The following is a 23,784-nucleotide window of genomic DNA, read 5'->3' on the forward strand; positions in this document are numbered from 1 at the left end:
AACAGGAGTCAGGAGCGGCCATCAACACCGCATGTCATCAGCTTTCCAGCAGGAGGGGACTGCTTCCCTCAGACATTTATATCAACCATTCTGTAATGAGTGGGTATAGATTAGTTATGCCTATGACATCAAGATTAACCATTTTGTACAATTTCATAAACTCCTTTCTACCTGTTATTTTCTTGGCACCCTCGACAGCTTAGAGGATCTTAGTTCTCAACCAAGGCAACCTGGAGGGAAAACTCAGAGTGCTAAAAACTGCACCACCAGAATGCTTGAAGAATTCCACCTTTTGACAGACATTTGTTAGAAAGTCATAGAACTGTTCCACACTATAAAGTGAACAAATACTGTTTTGTGATAGCTATCTATAGACAAAATAAGGACTTAGTTTTTTCAAATAAAAAAAACTCAAGAAGTTGACCTTGATAAGTATTTAATAAATAAAACAAATTACAATTTGAATCATAGAAAGGAGAATATGTTTTCTAAATTTTAATACAATGTAAGCACACACATCTTTTATATGAAAATATGAAATATTGAGATACAATAACATTAAATATATAAAATATAAATAAATAATATCAAAGCAGTTGTTGCTTATAGACTGATACTCCTGCAGCTGGGTACTTTTATATCTCCTTGCTTATTACCACTGACAAGTATTGGCTGAGTTAATTCAATAAATTTGGTGGCTGAAGCAGAATTCAGAGTCTTCTGAAATGACCCCAGGTGGGTATACGAAGGTGATGTGGCATCTTAGTCAGTGAGAGTCATGTCAAGGTCAGATCGGTCTCCATCCTACATTCTTAACCTTTCTTGCAAGCTGGTTGATGAAGAGAGAGAAGGCTCTCCTTATATCCAGTCTGACGATTTCCCAGGCACAGTCGCTGTATTCCTTCTCATTCAGGTAGACATGGATTCCCTGGAAGTACGTTGTCACAGCCTGTGTGGAGTCCGTCCTTCCCAGGGCAGAGTCTTCCTCTCCCGTCACCTGCTGCCAACAGTCATCCAGGTCAGCCAGCTGCTTAACGAGTCCAGTGCAGAGCTGCTTCAGGAGGGTGGTGTCCCAGGCAGCAGAGGAGCGCGTTGTGTTGAAGACGTTGAAGCTCTGCTGGAGCATCTCATGGAGCACAGAGATGGCCTGGGCCTCCTGCATCTGGCCGCCTTCCACCATCTCCTGGGGAAAAGCGAAGTCTTTTCTGTCCTGCAGACAGAGGTGAGGGGAGAGTCTCCTCATTTGGTCCAGGAGAGTGAGGTTCTTCTCAGTGGCATCCAGCACGTGGTTCAGAGACAGGTCACAGCCCAGGGATCCTCCAGGGCCGTAGCTGACCAGCACCAGGGCCATCAGTAGAGAGAGCACGAAGGCCATGGGGAAAATGAGGCTGCTGCTGGGCTGGCGGAGACGGCGTCTGCTGAACCTTGAGGTAGGTTCTCTGATGCCATGCTTTCTAAGCAAGGCCATTAAATAGGGAACATGGTAGTTTTCATTTTCTAATCATTTCTATACACTTTTACTTCCTTTTTTGGTTTTCTGTTATGTATTTTCAATATAGTCAAAGACATTTTCTTCCTTCTAGACTGTTAATTTTGCCTTTTCCTAGTGACTTCAGATGTGCCCATCCAAATGGATATTTTTCAGTCCAAAGACAGGATCTGTGTCTTAACTCAGAATTGATGGACATGTGTAATTACACAGGTTATTGCCCTTTATCTCTCATTCATAAGTGTTGCTGTCCTCTCATCCATGAACACATTGTTGGCTTGCTCTTAGGCTCCGTTTTTCCCTCTTAGTTTCCAAAGGAAGCCAGGCTCTGTCAGCCCTATCGTTTCCCTATTTGTAAGGGATTTACCAGATCATTCTGGGAGTTAAGCTCTTGGAAACAAAGGATGAGTTTTCCTTAGTGTTTGACTTAGAGAAGAAGCTGATTATTATCAGTCCTTGAACTCCTCCCACATTTCTCTTCCTTCTGGAACACATTCCTGCAGATCCCTGCCCTTGAGGGAACCACGAGGGCAGGTCTCTTAGAGACATCACCCTTTCTTTCCACCATTTTCTTATTGGACACCTGTGGTCCTCCACAGACTGGGCCAATACACCCACCAGAATCCTAGTTCTTCTCAGGGCACATGGGTGAGGAGATTCTAATTCCAGGATAATTGTATTTCCCCAGCAGCACCTCACTCACAAGGGAGAGATCACATGGAGCCACAGCCTGTCCTCTGGAGTGAGTGAGTCCCTTCCTCACTTGCTGGACTCCCTCCATGAGGGCAGGCTCACCACATCCTGTGGACAAGAATCTCCTCTCTGTGGAGGGCTTGTTTACTTATTGGGAAGATAGTCTTCCTGAAACCCCACCCACTCTCCTGGAGTGGTTTTGTGAAGGACCCTAGTTCTCGGTGGTGACCTCTTCTTCTCCTGACCCATTTCGCCAGGTGTCCAAATTGTCAGCACTGCTCAGAAGCTGAGAGCCAAAGTGTGTTTGCACAAGCTGGTGGAGGAGTTTCCAACTGCAATTATTTTACTTTTTCGTAGATAAATAATATTTACTTTGCAAAATATAGGTTTTATTATTCAACCCTTTTACTTAAACTCTTCAACACTTGCTCTGCTCAGAGTTTCTGAGCTGGAGGAAGGAGATTCAGTGATGGTGTTGTCCCTCATTGGAAGCTTATGTCACAGAATCTAATGAGTTTCAGTCATTTATTCGGGCAGTTGATTCTTCTGGGCATCTCTGTTCCTCTGTTTCTGCCTCCTCTGAGGTTACAAGGCAGTGAGACCCAGGTTACTAGATCAGGAAAAATAGCCTTCTTTCCTTTACCAGAGCATAATTTTTCATTTAAACTGTTTATATACACTTAATGACTTATTGGACAATGTTGGTATTCCTCTTCTGCTCTGCTTCTATTTCGTGATGAGACAAGAACAATAAAGGGAAGTAAAGAAAGTCAGAGGGGCTGCATCTCTATCACTTTCTTGTTTCTCTTTGCAACTTTCCTAGAAAGTAAAATTGCACAGTTGTTTTGTGGGCAACAAGAAAACAAGGGTAAGTCTCAATGTCTTGAATATGGAAGAAGGGAAGTGGTTTTCCCCTGACGTCATAGGTATTCTGAGTTAGCAAACTGCAGTGAAGCACGCCTGGGGAGTAGGCTGTGGCAGAGGGGGGAGGATGAGGCCAATATGAACAACAGAAAGCCTGGGACAGGGCTGCTTCTTACAGAAGCTCAATGAAGGCCAAGTCCTGAGTCAGTTGACTGCCTTCAGCTTTGTAAGACCAGCTAGCTGATTTTCCTTTCCTTTAATCCACATGTGATCAGTATAAGGGGAGATGGAAGAGAGATGGGGAATCAGAACCCCAGTTTCTAGAACACAAACCCTTTCTGGCAGGGTTGAGGAGACCAGCCTTGCCTAGCATCTGTGTAGTTGATAAATGCACTTGGGCAATGAGAAGATGCTTTGAAAAACGAGAATGATAAGGAATGAAATGATTCCAAAAGTTCCTGATCTTAATCTGGTTAACAGTAAAATTATGATATTAAAACTAAGAGCTGCATTTTATTGATTGCTAACCATAATGATCTCTTTAATATTCCAGTTTGTGATATGATCACATTCATGGGCTGGGTTTTTGCAGGTTTTTTAAGAATGTTAAAAATATTTATTTGCTTATTTGACTGGGCCAGGTCTTAGTTGAAGCATGCTGGATATTGCATCTTCTTTGCTTCATGCAGGATCTTTACTTGGGCCATGGGAAATCTTGCCTGCCTCATGCAGGATCTAGTTCCCTGAACAGAGATCCAACTCAGGCTCCCTGCTTTGGGAGCATGGAATCCTGGCCACTGGACCATCAGGGAAGTCGTAAGGGGTAGGGTTTCAATATATGAATTTGGGGAACACACATACATTTAGTCTGTAACATGGTAATAAGAAGATACCAAGGTATTGTGTTTATGGTAAAGATTCATTAGGATATGTTTCCTTTGTGGTATTTATTTGGGGAGAAAGAACACATTGCCTGATGCTACCCTCACTTGTTATGGCACATCCACCCTGAATTGTTTACTAATTAACTGTTATTCATGTTGTACTGTGAACCTAATTACCAAGGATCTACCAGGCTTCCCTGGTGGCTCAGACGGTAAAGAATCCACCTGCAATGCAGGAGACCAAAGTTCAATCCATGAGTTGGGAAGATCCCCTGGAGAAGGACATGGTAACCCACTCCAGGATTCTTGCTTGGAGAATTCCTTGGGCACAGGAGCCTGACAGGCTACAGTTTATGGGGTCTCAAAGAGTCAGACTCAACTGAGCGACTAGTACTTTTGCCAGAGAAATTCCACAGACTCTCAGTGTTCATGAAAAATGACAGTGACAACAAGGACAAATTCCTTAGCCTCTGTAAGGGACTCACTTAATCCTTCCAACATAGTTGAAACTGAGTTGTTATTTTCCTTTTCAAGAGCCCCCTGCTAAGACTTTATTTGAATAAAATAATCTAAGAATGAATTTGCAAATCCCAGTTTCAAAACCTAATATGTCAGCTTCCAAACTCCCTATCCACAGCATAAACACCTGAGCACACTGCATGTACTGAACTCTCACTTATTTCCCTATTTTACTTCTAACACAAGATGTTCCTTTTTGTTTCATACCTCGATGTTACAAAGCTCTTATTTCCATTAATTAACGCCTCCCTCCAAATTCTAGATAAGCTGAGCGATTTACAAAGTATCCTGATTATTTTTTAGAAGAAGCAAAATGAAATTATCAAGTGGTAGTTATTACTGAGAGTCTAACTGTGCTTGACATAATTAATAATTCTAATAATTATAAAATAATCATAGTTCACTGTCCAAGATGACTCATAGATTGTTAAGTGATCCTCACCATAAAATTGAAATACATGATGGACAAGGTCCTTGAGAGTTATGATCCCTGCGTGAGATTCGATTACAAACATTTCAGTGAATCCACTGTAGAAAATCCCAAGCTGACGGTACATGTGGATATAGGTAAAGCATACTTAATGCTACCAAATTACATGAATGTGGGAAATGACTGGAAGAATACAAGACGACGCATGCTAACGGGTGAGTTGTGAGGGATGGAGCAGAGCATCCCCATGGCCATCAGCAGGGAAACAGGAGTCCAGAAAGTCAGCACTTGCCCTGGGCCTCAGGGAAACAGCTCAGGTCCTGCACTAACCTAAGCCGCCCTCCAAGCTCCTTTCGCTGCGCCCCAACGGCCGGGAGGGGGCGCCCGATCTCTCAGGAACTGACAGACCGGCGACGCAAACCCAGCTGGACCCGCCTCCAGGTACAGAGCGGCCAACTCGGGCGGCGGATCCACGGGGAGAACTCGGGGGTCGCCCTCGGAGGGAGCCGCCGGAGCCCAGGGAGCGCTTGGGGCCGCGCGAGCAGAGAGGAAACTTCTTTTTTGGGCCCGACTGCCCAGGGCAGCTTTGCCGCCGCTTCTGTCAGAGCCTTTGATGTCTGCACCTGCCCTTGTATCCACCCTCCCCTTCCTGGGAGGAGATTTTACCCAGAGCTATTTACACCGGTGCCCTTTTATGCTGCGATTGATGGCTGGAAATCCAATGGCAACCCACTCCAGTACTCTTGCCTGAAAAATGCCATGGACAGAGGAGCCTGGTAGGCTGCAGTCCATGGGATCGCGAAGAGTCGGACACGACTGAAGCGACTTAGCAGTAGCAGCAGCAGATGGCTGAAAATCAGAGCATGTTGTGGTATGTTTTCAGATTCAGGACTGTTCCTGGGGAAAAGGACTAATTCAGGGACAATGGGAAAGGCATCTACAATCCGGACAGAAATATACTAGATACTGGGATCCTCCAGTGGGAAGGAAGATTGGGGACAAGACTGAGACTTAAAGGAGCTCCCAGGGTTGAGAAAATTATTTCATTCAATAGTAATATAAAAGGTAAATTTCTCTTGTAATATTAATTGTTTAAAAAATATTTTAAAATATATAAGTCTTAAACTCACATCAAGTTGAAATATTTTCCTTATGCCCCAACAGTACTTTTATGTTCCTGGCTTTAATGGAAGCAAAATCAGCAGTAATGTTTTCAAAATAGCTACTTTGTATATGTCTCTCTTCACTGATGGAATGCCATATTTGATAAATTATGACCCAGTAACTATCTTAAATAACCAATCTCAACTTAACCAATCTCAATGTGCTTTTCCCTCTCATGTCTTTTAACCAAGGATCATCTATTAAACATTCATTTTTTATGTAGTCAGTTTTTCATTGGAGAGGTGCATTACCTGTTCAAAATGTCAGATAATATGCATAAGTTGCTTAAAAACCTGCAATCAAAATGCTTTTGATTTCAGCATCATGTGTGCTCCGTAGGTATCAATTGTGAAATAGGCAGTTGGGTATATGATTCCAGCATGCATCTTCGGAAGGCATCACCATCAAGACTGATTTCTAAAGCCCTGAAAACTAGAGCAGCTCATGACCTAGCTCATGAGTTTGAAAAGAAAACATTTCTGGGCCCTGAACACAGGCAAACCACAAGTGTCTTTGTCACAAATGAAACTCAGACTGGATACCAGCCAGATGGCAGGATGGCACTGTGAGTGTGGAGCCTGGGATCTGGTTGAAGACCTTAAAATCTGTGTGTCCTCTAGCTGGAGATCACGGAGTTTGAACAAAAATGAATAATGAACTTATTTTCATGGGTAAAGTGACAATGCAAGAGCAATGGGTACATTGTGTATGAATCAGAAATTCATAGAAGAAACCTGCATTTCCAGTGGATATGATGGGGAAAGGTTGTCACCTATTCTAGCGTACTGGTCTTAAAACTAAAATCTGATCTCCACAGCTCTTCTCAGATCTACTCTGTGATGCTGGGACTCCAGTTCCTTCCAGTACATTTCTCCTTTGCCTGCAGACTGTTTTTCTTTCAGAGTTCTCCCGAACCAATTCCAAGAGATGGACTAGAAGGCTGGAGTATGACTGATGACAACCACCATCAATTAGGAACAGGAAAACTAATGGTTGCTGCTAGATGCTCTGTGTCACCAGTCAGATTGGCAAAAACCAAAAAGGATGACATGATCCTGCTTTGGTCAATGTGTGAGCACATATAAGGACTTAAATGGTCTTGAGTATAGCTTAATGTAGCCATTGTTATTGTGAACAGTTGGCAATATGCATGTGCGTGGTTTACGTATTTTGACCAATAAAATTGACTTCATGGCCACTTGTTCAGAGAAAGACACTCACTTGCATTATAAGACACCTGCATATACTTGTAGCAATCTCTCCTCTAAAAGCACTAATTTCTGAGAAGGACTGACTCTCAGGGGTGACACTGCCAGCACTTAGGGACTGAAGTTTTTATGGTAAACAGCTAGGATCAAACCCAGGACAGCCCAGGCCTGGAGAGCAGAACCTCACACTTCATGGCCCTTGCTCTTTTCCTCCTGACTCTGCTTTGCTGCTGAAAGTCTGAAGCCCAACAGAGTAGAGAAGGTAATTTTAGAAGTTTCTTAAAGGAGTAGTAGAGTAGTACTCATACTACAGAAGCAAGAAACATTATTAATGAGTAATGTGTGTGATATTCTGCATTTATATCAGATCTCTATGATTTCCCTATTATGCATTTTTATAGTAGATCAAAGCATTTTCTACTAATCCTTCTTTCTCAAAGAATTTCTATGACTTCCTAAGAATACTTCTAGAAGTCTGAAGCACAGAAATTGGAACTGTCTTCAGCACTGAGCACAGGAGAGTTCACACACTGAATATACTGTGAAACTAGCACCCAAGTTAAATATTTTTACCGAAGACCTAGGATCTTTCTAGTGTTGCCTTTCTGTCACTGGCTCAGGCCAGCTGTCCTGTCTCCCCACTGTGGGCAGCTACTCTGGACTCTCACTGTCCTGATTATTTCTGCCAGGCATATTTTATGCCTCTTGTAATATGGACTCATTGATCCAAACAGTAGTCCTATGAAAAACTACTGTTATTTTCCCCGTATTAAAGAAGAAGATCATGACAGCATGCATGCCTGCGCACATGCTAAGTTGGTTCAGTCGTGTCTGACTTGTGATCCATGGACTGTAGCTCACGAGGCTCCTCTGTTCATGGGATTTTCAAGAAAGAATACTGGAGTGGGTTGCCATGTCCTTCTCATTAGTGTTTGTGATATTTTTCAGGGTCACACTGCTGTGAAATAGCAGAGCTGCAATTCAAAGGTTTTGAAATTCGAGAACTCTCCTTTCATTTTTGCTGTCTTCCAGTGATTTCCACTGAGAGAACCTTTGAAGCTAGAAACCATCAGAGAACACAGCTCCTGTGTTGGAAGCAGTGAAGATATTGTGTAAGGGAGTGGATTGTTCAGTAAAGCAGGGCCGAGGAGAAGGTGGGAGGAAGAGTAACAGGTGTCAGGATCAGCCACTCGGCACCTCATGTTGGCAACTTCCCTGGAGGGGATGAGTCCTCCTCCCACATACTGACACCAACCGTTCTTTGCTGACTGGGTATAAACTAGCTATACTTGTGACTTCAGGACTAATCATTTACCACAGTTTCAGAGACTCCTTTCTACCTGTTTTTTTTTTTTTTTTTTTTTCTTGGGGGGGGTGGGTTGGTGGAGGGGTGGCTGCACTCCACAGCTTGCAGAATCTTAGTTCCCTGGACAGATAATCCTGGTACCTGAGCTTCTTACACCGGAAGCATGGAGTCCTAACCACTGGACTGCCAGGGAATTCCAGGAATTCCACCTTTTGACAATCATTTCCTGAAAAGTGTTAGGACTCTTCTGTAGTATAAATGGACAAATGCTATTCCATGATACGTTTATGTAGACAAAATAAGTATTTATGTCTTCATAATGAAAAAGCCAATGTTTTCCAAGGCAAAGCATTCAGTATCATGGTCATCCAAGTCTATACCCCGACAAGTAATGCTGAAGAAGCTGAAGTTGAATGGTTCTATGAAGGCCTACAAGTTCATCTAGAACTAACACCCAAAAAAGATACCCTTTTCATTATAGAGGACTGGAATGCAAAAGTAGGAAGTCAAGGCAAATTTGGCCTTGGAGTACAGAATGAAGCAGGGCAAAGGCTAATAGAGTTCTGCCAAGAGAACACACTGGTCATCGCAAACACCCTCTTCCAACAACACAAGAGAAGTCTCTACTCATGGACATCACCAGATGGTCAACACCGAAATCAGATTGATTGTATTCTTTGCAGCCAAAGATGGAGAAGCTTTTAAACAGTCAACAAAAACCAGACTGGGAGCTGACTGTGGCTCAGATCATGAACTCCTTATTGTCAAATTCAGACTTAAATTGAACAAAGTGGGGAAAACCACTAGACCATTCAGGTATGACCTAAATCAAATCCCTTATGACCATACAGTGGAAGTGAGAAATAGATTTAAGGGACTAGATCTGATAGACAGAGAGCCTGATGACCTATGGCCAGAGGTTCGTGACATTGTACAGGAGACAGGAATCAAGAACATCCCCAAGAAAAAGAAATGCAAAGAAGCAAAATGGCTGTCTGAGGAGGCCTTACAAATAGCTGTGAAAAGAAGAGAAGTGAAAAGCAAAGGAGAAAAGGGAAGATATACTCATTTGAATGCAGAGTTCCAAAGAATAGCAAGGAGAGATAAGAAGCCTTCCTCAACGATCAGTGCAAAGAAATAGAGGAAAACAGTAGAACAGGAAAGACTAGAGATCTCTTCAAGAAAATCAGAGATTCCAAGGGAACATTTTAGGCTCAATAAGGGACTGAAATGGTATGGACCTAACAGAAGCAGAAGATATTAAGAAGGGGTGGCAAGAATACACAGAAGAACTGTACAGAAAAGATCTTCATGACCCAGAGAATCATGATGGTGTGATCACTCACACTCAGCTAGAGCCAGACATCCTGGAATGTGAAGTCAAGTGGGCCCTAGGAAGCATCACTACAAAGGTAGTGGAGGTGATGGAATTCCAGTTGAGCTATTTCAAATCCTGAAAGATGATGCTGTGAAAGTGCTGCACTCAATATGTCAGCAAATTTGGAAAACTCAGCAGTGGCCACAGGACTGGAAAAGGTCAGTTTTCATTCCAGTCCCAAAGAAAGGCAATGCCAAAGAATGCTCCAACTACTGTACAATTGCATTCATCTCACATGCTTGTAAATGATGCTCAAAAATCTCCAAGCCAGGCTTCAGCAATATGTGAACCATGAACTTCCAGATGTTCAAACTGGTTTTTGAAAAGGCAGAGGAACCAGAGATCAAATTGCCAACAGCAGCTGGATCATCGAAAAAGCAACAGAGTTCCAGAAAAACACCTATTTCTGCTTTATTGACTATGCCAAAGCCTTTGACTATGTGCATCACAATGAACTGTGGAAAATTCTTCAAGAGATGGGCATACCAGACAACCTGACCTGCCTCTTCAGAAACCTGTATGCAGGTCAGGAAGCAACTGTTAGAATTGGACATGGAAGAACAGACTGGTTCCAAACAGGGAAAGGAGTACATGAGGCTGTATATTGTCACCCTGCTTATTTAACTTATATGCAGAGTACATCATGAGAAATGCTGGGCTGGAGGAAGCACAAGCTGGAATCAAGATTGCTGGGAGAAATATCAATAACCTCAGATATGCAGATGATACCACGCTTATGGCAGAAAGTGAAGAGGAACTAAAGAACCTCTTGATGAATGGGTGCTTTTCAACTATGGTGTTGGAGAAGACTCTTGCGAGTCCTTTGGACTGAAAGGAGGTCCAAGCAGTCCATCCTAAAGGAGATCAGTCCTGGGTGTTCATTGGAAGGACTGAGGCTGAAGCTGAAACTGCAATACTTTGGCCACCTGATGCGACGAGCTGACACATTTCCAAAGACCCTGATCCTGGGAAAGATTGAGGGCAGGAGGAGAAGGGTGCGACAGAGGATGAGATGGTTGGATGGCATCACCGACTCAATGGACATGGATTTCGGTGGACTCTGGGAGTTGGTGATGGACTGAGAGGCCTGGCGTGCTGCGGTTCATGGGTTCACAAGAGTTGCACATGACTAAGTGACTGAATCGAACTGAACTGAATGAAATAACAAATTTACTTTCATAAGAATTTAATAAGTAAAACAAATTACAAGATTAAGTAAATGAACATATTTTTTAAACTTTATTACAATGCAGACAAACTTTTTATATGAAAATATAAATATGATGAGATAAAAGAAAATAAATACATAAATAAATATAAATAACATCAGAGCAGTCATCCATTATCCACTGAGCCCTGTGCAGTTGAATACATTTTATATCTACTTGCTTATTGCTACAGAGAAAGTACTGCTGATTGAACTCAGGAAACATTGTGGCTAAAGCAGAAATCTGAGTCTTCTGAAATGAACACAGGTGAGTATACGAGGGTTATGTGGCATCTTAGTCAGTGAGAGTCATGTGAAGGTGAGTTCTGGTCTCCATCCATCATTCTTAACCTTTCTTGCAAGCTGGTTGATGAAGAGAAGGATCTCATGAGTTCCAATCTGACAATTTCCCAGGCACAGTCGCTGTATCCCTTCTCTTGCAGGTAGGCATGGATTCCCTGGAAGTACCTCCTCACGGCCAGCGTGGGGCCCATCCTTCCCAGGGCAGAGTCTTCCTCTCCCATCACGTGCCCCAGGCAGGTGCCCAGGTCATCCAGCTGCTGATGGAGCACAGTGCGGAGCTGCTCCAGGAGGGTGGTGTCCCAGGCAGCAGAGGAGCGCTCTGTGTGGAAGAGGGTGAAGCTCTGCTGGAGCATCTCGTGGAGCACAGAGATGACCTGGGCCTACTGCAGCTGGCCGCCCTCCACCATCTCCTGGGGGAAAGCGAAGTCTTTTCTGTCCTGCAGACAGAAGTGAGGGGAGAGCCTCCTCATTTGGCCCAGGAGCCTCAGGGTCTTTCTGCCAGCCAGCATGTGGTTCTGAGACAGGTCACAGCCCAGGGATCCTCCCGGGCCGTAGCTGACGAGCACCAGGGCCATCACTGGAGAGTGCACGAATGCCTTGGGAAAGATGAAGCTGCTGCTGGGCTGGCGGAGACGGCGTCTGGTGGAATCTTGAGGTAGGTTCTCTGATGTCATGCTTTCTAAGCAAGGCCATTAAATAGGGAACATGGTAATTTTCATTTTCTAAATGTTTCTATATAGTTTTACTTCCTTCTTCGATTTTCATTTATGTATTCACAATATGTTAAAAGAAAATGTCATCAACTTAAAGTATTAATTTTACCTATTTCCCAATAACTTGAAAAGGATCCATCCAATTGGATATTTGTTAATCAAATTAGAAAGATTTTATTATTCAACACTTTTACTTAAACTGTTCAACACTTTTCTCCTCAGAGTTTCTGAGCTGGAGGAAGGAGATTTAGTGATGGTGTTGGCTCTCACTGGAAGCTTATGTCTCAGACTCTAGTGAGTTTCAGTCATTCATTCAGGCAGTTGATTCCACTGCACTTCTCTGTTCCTCTGTCTCTTTCTCCCTCTGAGAACAAAGGACGGTGAGAACCAGGCTACTCCTTCAGGGAGAAATCACCTTCTTTCCTTCACTTGACTATAATTTTTCACTTAGTTTCTCCATTCATTTAGTGACTTGTTGGCCAGGATTTGTCTTGCTGCTCCTGCTCCAGATCTAATTCATGTTGAGGTAAGAACAATAAAGCGAAGTAAAGAAGGCAGAGGGGCTGTATCTCTATCATATTTAATATTTTAGGTTTTTGTTGTTGTTGTTGTTTCCCTTTGCCATGTTCCTAGAAAGTAAAATTCCACAGTTTTTTTGTGGGCAAAAAAGAAAACTAATCTAAGTCTGGTTGTTTGAACATGAACGAAGGGAAGTGGTTTTCCCTGGCACAATGATGTATTCTGAATTAACAAACTTCAGTTCAGCACAGCTGGGGATGAGGCTGTGGCAGAGGGGAAGCATGAGGCCAGTGTGAACAGCAGAAAGGCTGGGACATTGCTGTTTCTGACAGAAGCTCAACAAAGGTTAAGTACCGGTCAAGTGACTGTCCGTTACTTTGCAAGAACAGCTACCTCATTTTTCTTTCAATTAATGTACGTAGGATTCATTTCAGGAGAGAAGGAAGAAGTCCAACCCATCACTTAACAAGAGATGGACAACTGGAATGCCAGTTGCTGGAATACTAACCCTCTCTGTCAGTGTCTTGGAGCCAGCTTTGCTGAGCATCTGTCTAGGTAATAAATCCACTCACTCAATGAGAAGCTGCTTTGAAAAAAACTGAAATGAAATGGAATTAAATGATTCCAAAACATCTTGATCTTAATCTGGATAATAGTAATTATGATATTAAAAATAATACCTGAATTTTATTTCTTGCTACTAATGGACTAGTCACTTTCAAAGTTCTTTAGAATTTTAACTGAATCCTCTCATTAACTCTTAGGGTCATACTCCTGGAGAATCATATAAATCTAGATAAATGAACTATTCCAATCATAGCAAAGATTCAGGAGCAAACCTTGGGGGCTTTGATTTGTCTGAAAGATCCCATTAAACAAAAAAAGAAGGGTGCAAATGAACATGACATTAAGGAAGCAATGAAAGAAGTGACAGGAGGAGAAAGAGTTGACAAAAACCCCTTAATCCATTTCAAATGCAAAGAGTCACTATCTATTGTTTTGTAGGCCACAGTGTGTGATCTGAAGTCCACAAAAGTAAGATCTAATCATAAATAGACAAAATCACTATTAAGTAGTTGGAAGGGAATAGATTGTTCTGCCAGCTAAAAGAAAAGAAGGACTTTGCTCATTGTCTAGTGGTTAGGATCCAGCACTTTCACTGCTGTGACCTGATTTTAATCCCTGTTTGGGGATGTCCCATCACACAAACCTCGAAGAAGTCTCAGCTTTTATGAGTGTTTTCTTCAATGAAATATAGTAAAATAGTTTTATTAACCCTATGAGAGGTGAGCCCTACTTTCTATGTATTTTAACCCCTTGACCTTTCTTGTGAGTTTAAGAACAAAGAAAAAGCTAACAGTTCCTCGCCACATGAGCTCTGATGTTTCTCCTTCAGAATGACAATGAAAACATCTTTCAGCATCAGGTTCTGCAGAATGAAGTCACTACCCACTGCAGTCCCCGACCTCCAACACGCCCTGACAGGAGTTCAGGATGGAGATCAGGAAGGAGGCACTCTGTGCTCTGGGAAAACTGACACAGCAGGTCAGCAGAGAGTTAGATAATTTCCAGAGGAAATTTATGAACCCAATTGTTACAACTTCTCATGGATAGAAATGCTCTAAAATCTTTCAGAGAGACATCTGTTCCTCCTGATTCTCAGCCGCTTTCTCCCAAGATGTGAGTTGATCTGCACGTCATCCCTTCACCATAGTCACATGCATACTGACCTCCTCTACGTCCGTGGGGCAGTTTCTCAAAGCTGAGGAGAGGCTGACCTCCAGCCTGCAGTCCTCAGCAAGTACTCCCAATAAAATACACTCTCAGGAATCGTGTTTTGGGGTTGTTGTTTTTTAGTGGTTGACGGTCCCCTTCCAGGAGACCTCCTCAGGTAACCTGCTGTTCTCATTCTAAAGGAAATCACCTGCATTTCTCACCTCCAGTCCAGACGGCTCAACCTGCTGTCTCCTGATGGAGTCCAGTGAACATCTACTCTATTTTCCAAATTCTGTTCAAGATGTGGGTGTTGAGGAGGCCTGTGTGAGACCAAGATGGAGGAATACGTGTGCTTCCTAGATAGAAGCAGCGAACAATGTTCTCCTTAGCAGGGAGAGACTGGCTTGAATTGTGAAATAAGCCTCAAAGTCTTGTAGAGTTATCTTTATCTTTAAATTTCTTGGTCAACCTATCAAACATCATTATGTAATACTATAGAATAGAGATGAAAAGCTTATTTAGAAAATAATTTGTCAATGAAATGATATTATTAGCAGTAATATCAGCATGATTTTTACTTGTTTAGCACCCTAATCCTCAAGAACGTTTCCAAACCTCTCAATGTACTTTACATGTTCCCTGAGGGGCTTCCGGGGGGGCTCAGTGGTAAGGAGTCCACCTGCCAATGGGACCACATGTGGTCCTAGAGGAAGCCACGTGCTGCAAAACAGCTGAGCCCGGGCGCCGCAACTACTGAGCCTGTGCTCTAGACCCCGGGACCACCACTGCCAAAGCCAAGTGCACGAGAGCCTGTGCTCCCCAACGAGAGAAGCTACCAGAGTGAGGAGCCTGTGCACCCCAACTGGAGAGGACCCACCTTAGCCACAACTAGAGAAAAGGCCGTGCGGCGATGAAGACCCAGCACAGTGAATAGTGAATAAATAAATAAAATTATTTTAAAAGTCCCTCTGACTTTACATACAGCTACTGACTGCTATATGTCCCAACCGGAAAGAAGAGAAAGCTGATTGATCCATCAATGTCCTGAGAATCATATAGATTTTACATTAATGTAGATTGCCTACATTAAATACATGAATTTCCACAAAGATCTTTGTTTCTTTGAGAAATTGTATTCTTCCAGTGTGCACGTTACTGACATATGTCCTGAGAGGAAAACTCTGACCCACTGTTTCTAAATGTATTAAAAGTCCTGCCTGTGTCCCTTCTATTCAATCTTGTTTGATTTTGTCTCTCAAAGATGCAAAGACACCATGATGGAATTTAAGAACTTCCTTGGATTGCACTGTCCCCAGGCACCTCTTGCCCTGCTCTGTGATAACTTGCTGTGTCCTAGGGAAGAAACAGTCTGCATGAGGGAGTGACCCTCGCGCCTTCCAGGACTCTGCAGGCTGCTGTGGTGTGAACGTCACCCGTGCTGGGGACACAGCTAGAGGCCAGGCATTCGTGCTCTGTCTCCATGCCCTCAGCATCCACTTCAGTCTTCTCATTCTCTGAAAAGGAGTGCTGTGGAGAAGCACTTGCCTCAGTGTGTTTCATCTGTGTTGTTCCGTGTCCTGAGGACCCGCTGCTGTTCCAGTGAACAATTAAACATCTTTGTTCTCCTTCCAAGTTCTCAAGCTGCTGCTGACTTTCAACTCCAAGTTTCCGGTGCTTTGGGCTTTTTGAGCAACTGAGATTCCTGAACGAGGTGAGCTCCTCCTAGTGCAATCTGCATGGGCGAGAGCCCAGGTAGACGCCCAGAGGAGCCCTGGAGTCTCCACCATTGTTCACTGGGGGGCGGGGTTCCCTTTATGTACTGTGTTTCTCTGGGAGCCTGGACAGTCTGGACATGCAGTGCTTGGCAGGAAGAGCAGGTGAAGTCATAGGAGAGTCTCTGACAGATCTAGAACTTTCTCTCAGGTTCTGCTTTTAGTTGGTGGTTTGCAGGCTTAAGGGGAAATTGACAACTAGAAACCGTAATGGAGAAGGACACAGCTGTCTGAATGGAGAGGACACCTTCATGCAGAGTGAATGAGGAGAGAAATAGGGATTTCTACACTGGGAGGAAGTGAATGATTGTGATATTTGAGTGTGAAGATAAGATATTCACCTGACCTCTCGCCAACTGAATACCACGTCTTCAAGCATCTCTCCAATTGTTTTCCGGGGGGAAAAATTCCACAACCAACAAGAGGCAGAAAATCCTTCCCAAGAATTCATGAAATCCTGAAAAATGGATTTTTTTTTCATCACTGCTTTTAGGTTACTTATTTTGAAAAAAATCAGAGTTACAAAAAGCACTGGAGTGGTTATGTTCACTTCAAGTTCCTCAGAGCAACAAACAACATAGCTAAAGGTAGAATATTTTTACTTCTAGCGTGCAAATCCTAAAGAGGGCTCAAGGAATTGTAAAATGCATTTTTTAATCAGGTTGCCATTCAGGATTGGTGTTTCTGTTTTAATGAAAAAAAATTAAGTCTTTTAGAGTAAGAATTTAATAAAGGAAGAAAAATCATAAACGGACTAAATACAAAATATCCATTTTCCCATAAGTATACATACCTAGTATTTTATCAACAAAATAATGTAAATATTTATAAATAGTTAAATAAATATTAAAATAGATAAACAAATGTCCAGGTCGTTAAATACATAGATAAATCAGCTTTGGCATCTGTGAGGAACCAGTGTCTATAGTGTAGAATATGATGTTACCTAATATTCCAGAAAACATTTGACAACCTGATTCATTTCAGGGCTCAATGACAGCAGAAATGAGAGTCCTCCACGTGGCCGCGCAGGAGGCATGTGGTCTTGTTGGTCTGTGAGGATCATTTCCGTGTTGAACCAGGTGTGTGTCAGTCCTTCCTCCGGAACCTCTCCTCCAAGTTTGTTGAGGAAGAGAAAGCTCTCATGACTTCTGCTCTGACAACCTCCCAGGCACAAGGGCTGTGTCCCTTCTCTTGCAGATAGAGAGTGACTCTGTGGAAGTATTTCCTCAGAGCCAGGCTGGAGTCCCCCTTGACCAGGGGAGCCCTGGGCTTTCTCTAGTTGTGGCCAGTGGGGCTCAGCTCTTCCTCACACCTCCTGGTTTCCTTCCTGTGAGTCTTCTTCGGGCTCCAGCATGCAGGCTTCAGCAGCTGCAGCATGTGGGCTCTAGAGTAGGGCCTCAGGATCAGTGGAGCTCTGTCTTATTTGTTCTGTGGCAGATGGACACTTCCTGGACCAGGGATCGAACCTGTCTCTCCTGAGGAAAGATTCTTATTCACTGCACCACCAGAGAAGTCTTCAACAAGTCATTTTGGCTAAAGCAGTTTCTCAGATATCCTCCTACTACTGGAAGGCATTTACAAATGACCAAGTGATTTTGCTTCATCTGGGCCCCATTTCCTGGAATTATAATAGACAGTGGCTGGTATTTCCACTCTATTCTTGCTGGTGCCAGTCATATTGAGTTTGTTGCTAAAACCACTAGGAGTCTCCTTCCTTGAAGGCACACGTGGTCTGGGGATTCAGGTAGCAAGTGTAACACACTTTTCAGCCTTTGCCCAGCACTGTATTAAACTCAGGAGGATGCCTCACCCCTAATTGTCCTCAACTAGGTCATGATTCCAGAAAACATCTGCTTCTACTGCACTGAATAGGCTAAAGCCTTTAACCTTGTGGATCACAACAGACTGTGGAAAATGCTTCAAGAGAAAGAAATACCAGACCTTCTTACCTGCCTCCTGAGAAATCTGTATGCAGGTCAAGAAGCAACAGTTAGAACGGGACATGGAACAATGGACTGGTTCCAAACTGGGAAAAGAGTACATCAAGACTGTATACTGTCACCCTGCTTATTCAACTTATATCCAGAGTGCATCATGTGAGATGCCAGGCTGGATGAAGCAGAAGCTGGAGTCAAGATTGCCAGGAGAAATATCAATAATCTCAGATATGCAGATAACACCACCCCTTAGTCAGAAAGGAAAGAGGAACTAAAGAGCCTCTTGATGAAAGTGAAAGAGGAGAGTGAAAAAGCTGGATGAAAACTGAAAACATTCAAAAAAGTAAGAACATGGTTTCCAGTACCATTGCTTCATGGCAAATAGATGGGGAAACAAAGGATAGAGTGACAGACTTTATTTTCCTGAGCTCCAAAATCACTGCAGATGGTAACTGCAGACATGAAATTAAAAGGCACTTGCTTCTTGGAGGAAAAGCTATGACCAATCTAGACAGCATATTAAAAGGCAGAGACATTACTTTGGCCTCAAAGTTCCGTATGGTCAAAGCTATGGTTTTTCCAGTAGTCATGTATGGATGTGAGAACTGGACCATAAAGCTGAGTGCCAAAGAATTGATGCTTTTGAAATATGGTGAAAAAGCTGGCAGAGCTATGGATCTGAACTCAAACTCTCCTTGATGCTCACAGCTCACAGCAAGAAGCAGGCAGTTTACCACAATACTCTCTGGTGGATCTTTACCAACATGGCAATTACTACTACACTGATCCTGAGATGCTTCAGAGACTCCTCACAAGGAATGATGAATGATCATTTCCATGCTCTATTTTATTCCATTGCATGGCTGGTAAGCTTTATTTTAGTTTGGCTTCCAGTTTTTGAGTTTTTGACATGTAATAATTAAAGCCTTACAACAGGTTGAAAATCTAGAGTTTGGATCTGAATCCCTGGTTTCCTTATTTTGCCTACTAACCTGCTCATTCTTTTTAATTCAGTGTGACTATTTTCTTACTTCTGCGTGTCAAGCATGTAGACTTTAAAGACCTTTATGTTCTGAATGGTTAGGACCCCACCAAGGTCGTATCACAAGGTCATAAACCCCAAAGTAATGATATAGGTGACAGACCTTTTGGGACATGATTAGGGTGTGAGGATTATTTCCTCACATAAATAATGCCCTTATAAAAGAGGTGGATATAAACCACTCCCTCTGCTTCCCTGTGATGATACAAGGAGAACTCTGCAGTGTGAGACCTGAAGCAGGCTCTCACCACAACTGGACCAAACTGACACACAGTTCTCGGATATCCAGACTTGAGAACTACCTTTGAGCAATACATTTCTGGTCTTTGCAAACTACCCAGTCTATGCTATTTTGTTGAAGAAGCTTGAATAGTAAGATATTACATGCCCTGTTTTATCCTCAGAATACCTCTGGAGTCTGTAAAATTTCTGAAGGGAAAGAAATTACATTACTGAACCCTGTTTCCTAGACGTCTAGTCTGGGCGGAAACATTTCTTGAGCTCAATCAATATTCAAGTAACATCAATTCACAAGGATGATAATGATAGGAGAAACAATAATACCAATATCTATTAGATATATATATATATATGATGTGAGAACACAATAATTTAAAGATTCTTCATGCTTCTACAAGGGAAGATATGATGAAATATTGTGTGAGATACTTTTTAAAGATCATCTGCAGAAATATTTTATTAAAGTTTGCATTTTCAATATTTGGAATGTATGGTGAGTGGAAGACTCACTGTCCACTTTTAGTTCAGTGATTCTCAAGTTCTTGCAAGGAGCCACCTGATCATTCTTTCCTTGCCTCCCTCAGGTAGTAAGGAAACACATTGTCTACACTTGTAGATGTTTTCCTCATTAGCCTATGCCTTTGGGAGTCAATCTGAGTGCTTCTTTCAAATAGTCTATGATGCTCTGAACTCCGAGTGACATCTCTGTCATCTTCCCCAAGCTGAAACTATGAAATAAGAGTTTAAATCAGAGTGTGTGCAAGCAAGATATTGGTTTTCCCCTTGCACAGCCACCCAGAGCTCCATTAGGACAAATAGTGAAAAAATGAAAAAATGGTCTTGTGCACTGAACTTGTCTCCTTTTGTCTTAATCATCCAATTATTTCCAAACTTCCTTGCAATGAGACTCCAATGAGGATAAGTCCGGGCCAGGTAATGTGAGCAGAAGTGCTATTACCCCCGTGTAGTCCTGGCCCTTGGAAACATCTCATGTGATCCACTAATCTTTTCCCTTTGCCTTCAAGGAGAATAGACTCAAGTACTACAGATAAAATTGAAGTCACATGTTAATAATGGAAAAATTGAAAAACAAGGGAACCCATTTCCCTGACTCACTTTCTGGAGAAGAGCAAACTAGAAGATTCACCTGATCAAGAAGGCCTGCATTGCGCTCTTCAAAGAACGAAAGGAAAGTGTCCATTAGAACCAAATTTCTGACACTTTTCTGTTTCCCTGTTACAGAGGTTAAACATTAGGTTAACTGACAAATACCTTTAATAACAACATACTCTCCTAAAAACTCCCATAAAAAAGTAAACTTCAGATGTTGAAAATAGTAAATACCGCCAAATACATAAAGATCTTTTACAGTGTGTTATAAAATTGTTTATTTAAGAAAAGAGACTTTTTCTATTTTTGTAAAACTACGATTTTTATTTCAGTTATTTTTCAGCTTGTAAGCAAACAGAAGTCCAGCTCACTTTGGAGAGTTGAGAAAACAACAATCTGATTGAGTAGAGAGTTGTCACAAGTATAATTTTCATTTTATCTGTTGACTTTTCTTGAGGATTCTTACATGAGGGAAAGGCACTTTTCAATTTCCACCCTGACAACCTCCCAGGCACAGGGGCTGTATGCCTTTCCCTTCAAGTAGAGATGGATTCCTTGGAAATACTTCTGGACAGCAATTGCCAAATCAGGACAATCCAGAGTCACTTCTCCCAGCTTTTCCAGGCTCTGACCCAGGCTGGAGAGTAGTTTGTCGAGGAGGGCGCTGTTCCAAGCACCCCAGCTGCTCTCCGTGGTGAAGAGGTTGAAGATCTGCTGGAGCATCACTTGGTGATAACAGGTGCCTTGAGTCATCTGGATTGAGGTGATATTCTCTCTTCTCCAAGGAAATTTGAAGTCGTGTCTGTGCTCTAGGCATGACTGAGAGGGGATCGTTTTCATCTGTCTCAAATGTCTGGAGATTTCTTTGTTGTCAAGAGAACAAGCAGGGATGGAGCAGAGCATGACTCCTGCCACTAGCAAATAGATCTTGGCCATAGAGAGTTTCCGTGATTCACTGGAGGGCCACTAGGGGGCGCGCGGCACCACTAATCAATGAGCGAAAGGTTTCTCCGCCCAGTCCTGTCACAGCGCGGTTTTCTAGCAGTCCGCAAGAAGGCTCAGGATGTCTTTTTATCGGTTTTCTTAGACTCTTTGCGAGTTCTGAGACTTCGTTCCAGCGGGTTTGGCAGCCAGAGAGGAAACCGTCGCTGCTCAGAGACCAAGTTGGTGCGACTTTAATAGTGCACGAAGAAACTTATTTCCGAGCCCTCGCCAGAGACATTTTTCAGGAAACCGTCGCTACTCAGAGACCAAGTTGGTGCGGCTTTAATAGTGCACTAAGAAACTTTCATTTCCGAGCCCTCGCCAGAGACATTTTCGTGTGGTGGCAAGCCCGGAACCTTGCGTTTTCTGCTTTCCCCTGAGTTTGGTGCTTTCTTTTCGCCCAGAAACTTGAGCGAGGCCATTTTTACAAAGGTCTTTCATGGTGACTCAGACGGTAAAGAATTCGCCGGCAATGAGGGAGACCTGGGTTCGATCCCTGGGTTGGGAAGGTCCCCTGGAGCAGGAAATAGCACCCACTCCAGTATTCTTGCCTGGAGAATCCCATGGACAGAGGAGCCTGGTGGGCTACAATCCGTGGAGGTCTCAAAAAGTCGGACAGAACTGAGCGACTTGGCATGTCTTTACAAAGAAAATAGGTTTACCAAGGCGTTTGAGGCAGAGAATCAGAGCGAGCTGGGGCCTATTTTACAGATTCGGGCTCGTTTCTGACGCGATGAAAGGACAGCTCAGGGAATAGGGAACTTGGCCGCGGCGATGGGACGACTGGACGGTGTTGGGGACTTCCTGGGGGTGAGTCGGAGCGCGGTCCCCACCCCGGCCGGGGACGGGGGAGCTGTGCGCCCCTGGAGATGCTCTGGGACTTTCAGGGTGTCTTTTAAGGTATCGGCCTTGAAGTGGGGGAGTAAGCATTAATTAACTGAGAAGTAGGAATATTGAAACACTCATAGCACTGTATTTTTATATGTATGAATTTATTAATATTTAAATACAATTCATATTGATCATATTTAACTTGTTTAAAATGTTTATATTTTGAAATATTTTAAAGAAAATATTTAAATATTTGCTATATGGTATTAAAATGCATATGAGTATTAAACAGCATTTTATTAAATTCTATTTAAACTACAGTTCTTTATATTACAACAAGAATTTAATTTTGCTTTCTTTGCTTTAGTGGAAGCAAACTCATTCATATATTCAAGATCATTTCTGTTCTTGCTGACAATTGTTTGTGACTCTGTAACAGTCTTAATTTTTTTTTAACCTGGGTTTCTGAAACACTGCTGCCAGGACCCCACCTGAGTGTCCTATGGAAAGAAGAGTTAGTGGAAATATCCCCGGTGGTCCAAGGATTAAGACTGAGTTTTCAGTGCAGAAGGTGCCAGTTTGATCCCTGGTTAGGGAGCTAAGATCCCACATGCAGTGCTGTGCAGCCAAAAAGAAAGGAAAGAAGAATGGAAGGGAGAGAGGGAGGGAGGAAGCAGGGAAGGAAAAAGAGGCAATGTCTTGTACGAAGCATTGAGGAAGTTTACCCGGTCTATCTTTTCATTTTCTTTGGTAAGAATTTTATAGACTCAACGTAAATTTCCCAGAGTTCGTTGACGTGAAACCGTCCCTTGTAAGACATGGCCCTGCAAATGCAGAGTCATTTCTTGTCTTTATTTAAAATTTTGATGTTTTGTTCAGTGTGTGTTTTGGCATTTTCTTTTTTTAACATTGAATTACGATATTATCTATCTTGACATCTTAGATTTGGTGCCTTTTACATTTCATACTTAAGAAAAGTCCTTTCTTAGTTTACCCCAATACTAACCCAAGAAATAGCTTTAGAAGTACTGTTGCCATCTTCCCTGGATGAAAGTATAGGAATGTCCCATTTCTTGCCATCCTCTCCCCTATCTCGTTGTATAACTGATTTCCTGGTCTCTTTAACCCTTAAAAAATTCTTTGTCTTAAAATAATCTTACCAGAGGTGGTCTGAGACTAACTGAGGATGAGGTAAGGGACAGTTTATCTCATTTGTATTTTTCACAGAGCAGCCATGTTTTTGTTTTGTTTTGGTTTGGTTTTTTGGACAATTTTCTGAGGTGCTGGTTCTCTGCAAAAGGATTCAAGTGCTGTAAGATTTTTTTCCAGAATGTTCCAGGCACTTCTCTAAGACTGGAATCTTGGGCTCTGCTTCTTCACAATCCTATGGGCAGCCCCCTCTCCTAGAGTTTGCATTGGGGGCCTCAACATACAGACCCCTGACAGCGTTAAGGGCCTTATAGTCAAAGCTT

General features: G+C 42.7%; 1 protein-coding gene, 1 long non-coding RNA gene and 2 pseudogenes across 2 annotated transcripts; 1 reads left to right on the forward strand and 3 right to left on the reverse strand.

The window, feature by feature from the left end:
* Nucleotides 1–804: 804 nt before the first annotated feature.
* LOC122686023 lies at nucleotides 805–1,375 on the reverse strand (annotated as a pseudogene).
* A 10,066-nt stretch (nucleotides 1,376–11,441) lies between these two features.
* Nucleotides 11,442–12,089, reverse strand: LOC122685882 (annotated as a pseudogene).
* A 1,009-nt stretch (nucleotides 12,090–13,098) lies between these two features.
* LOC122685993 lies at nucleotides 13,099–14,407 on the forward strand. Its single transcript, XR_006338601.1, has 3 exons — nucleotides 13,099–13,232; nucleotides 14,074–14,222; nucleotides 14,313–14,407. It is a non-coding gene; the product is annotated as an uncharacterized LOC122685993 (long non-coding RNA).
* A 6,552-nt stretch (nucleotides 14,408–20,959) lies between these two features.
* LOC122686081 (interferon alpha-1/13-like) lies at nucleotides 20,960–21,433 on the reverse strand. The gene has a single exon (XM_043891179.1). The coding sequence runs from the start codon at nucleotides 21,431–21,433 to the stop codon at nucleotides 20,960–20,962; it is 474 nt and encodes a 157-aa protein (XP_043747114.1).
* Nucleotides 21,434–23,784: the final 2,351 nt, after the last annotated feature.

The sequence above is a fragment of the Cervus elaphus genome, chromosome 29 (genome assembly GCF_910594005.1).
Source record: "Cervus elaphus chromosome 29, mCerEla1.1, whole genome shotgun sequence".
NCBI classification, from domain to species: domain Eukaryota; kingdom Metazoa; phylum Chordata; class Mammalia; order Artiodactyla; family Cervidae; genus Cervus; species Cervus elaphus.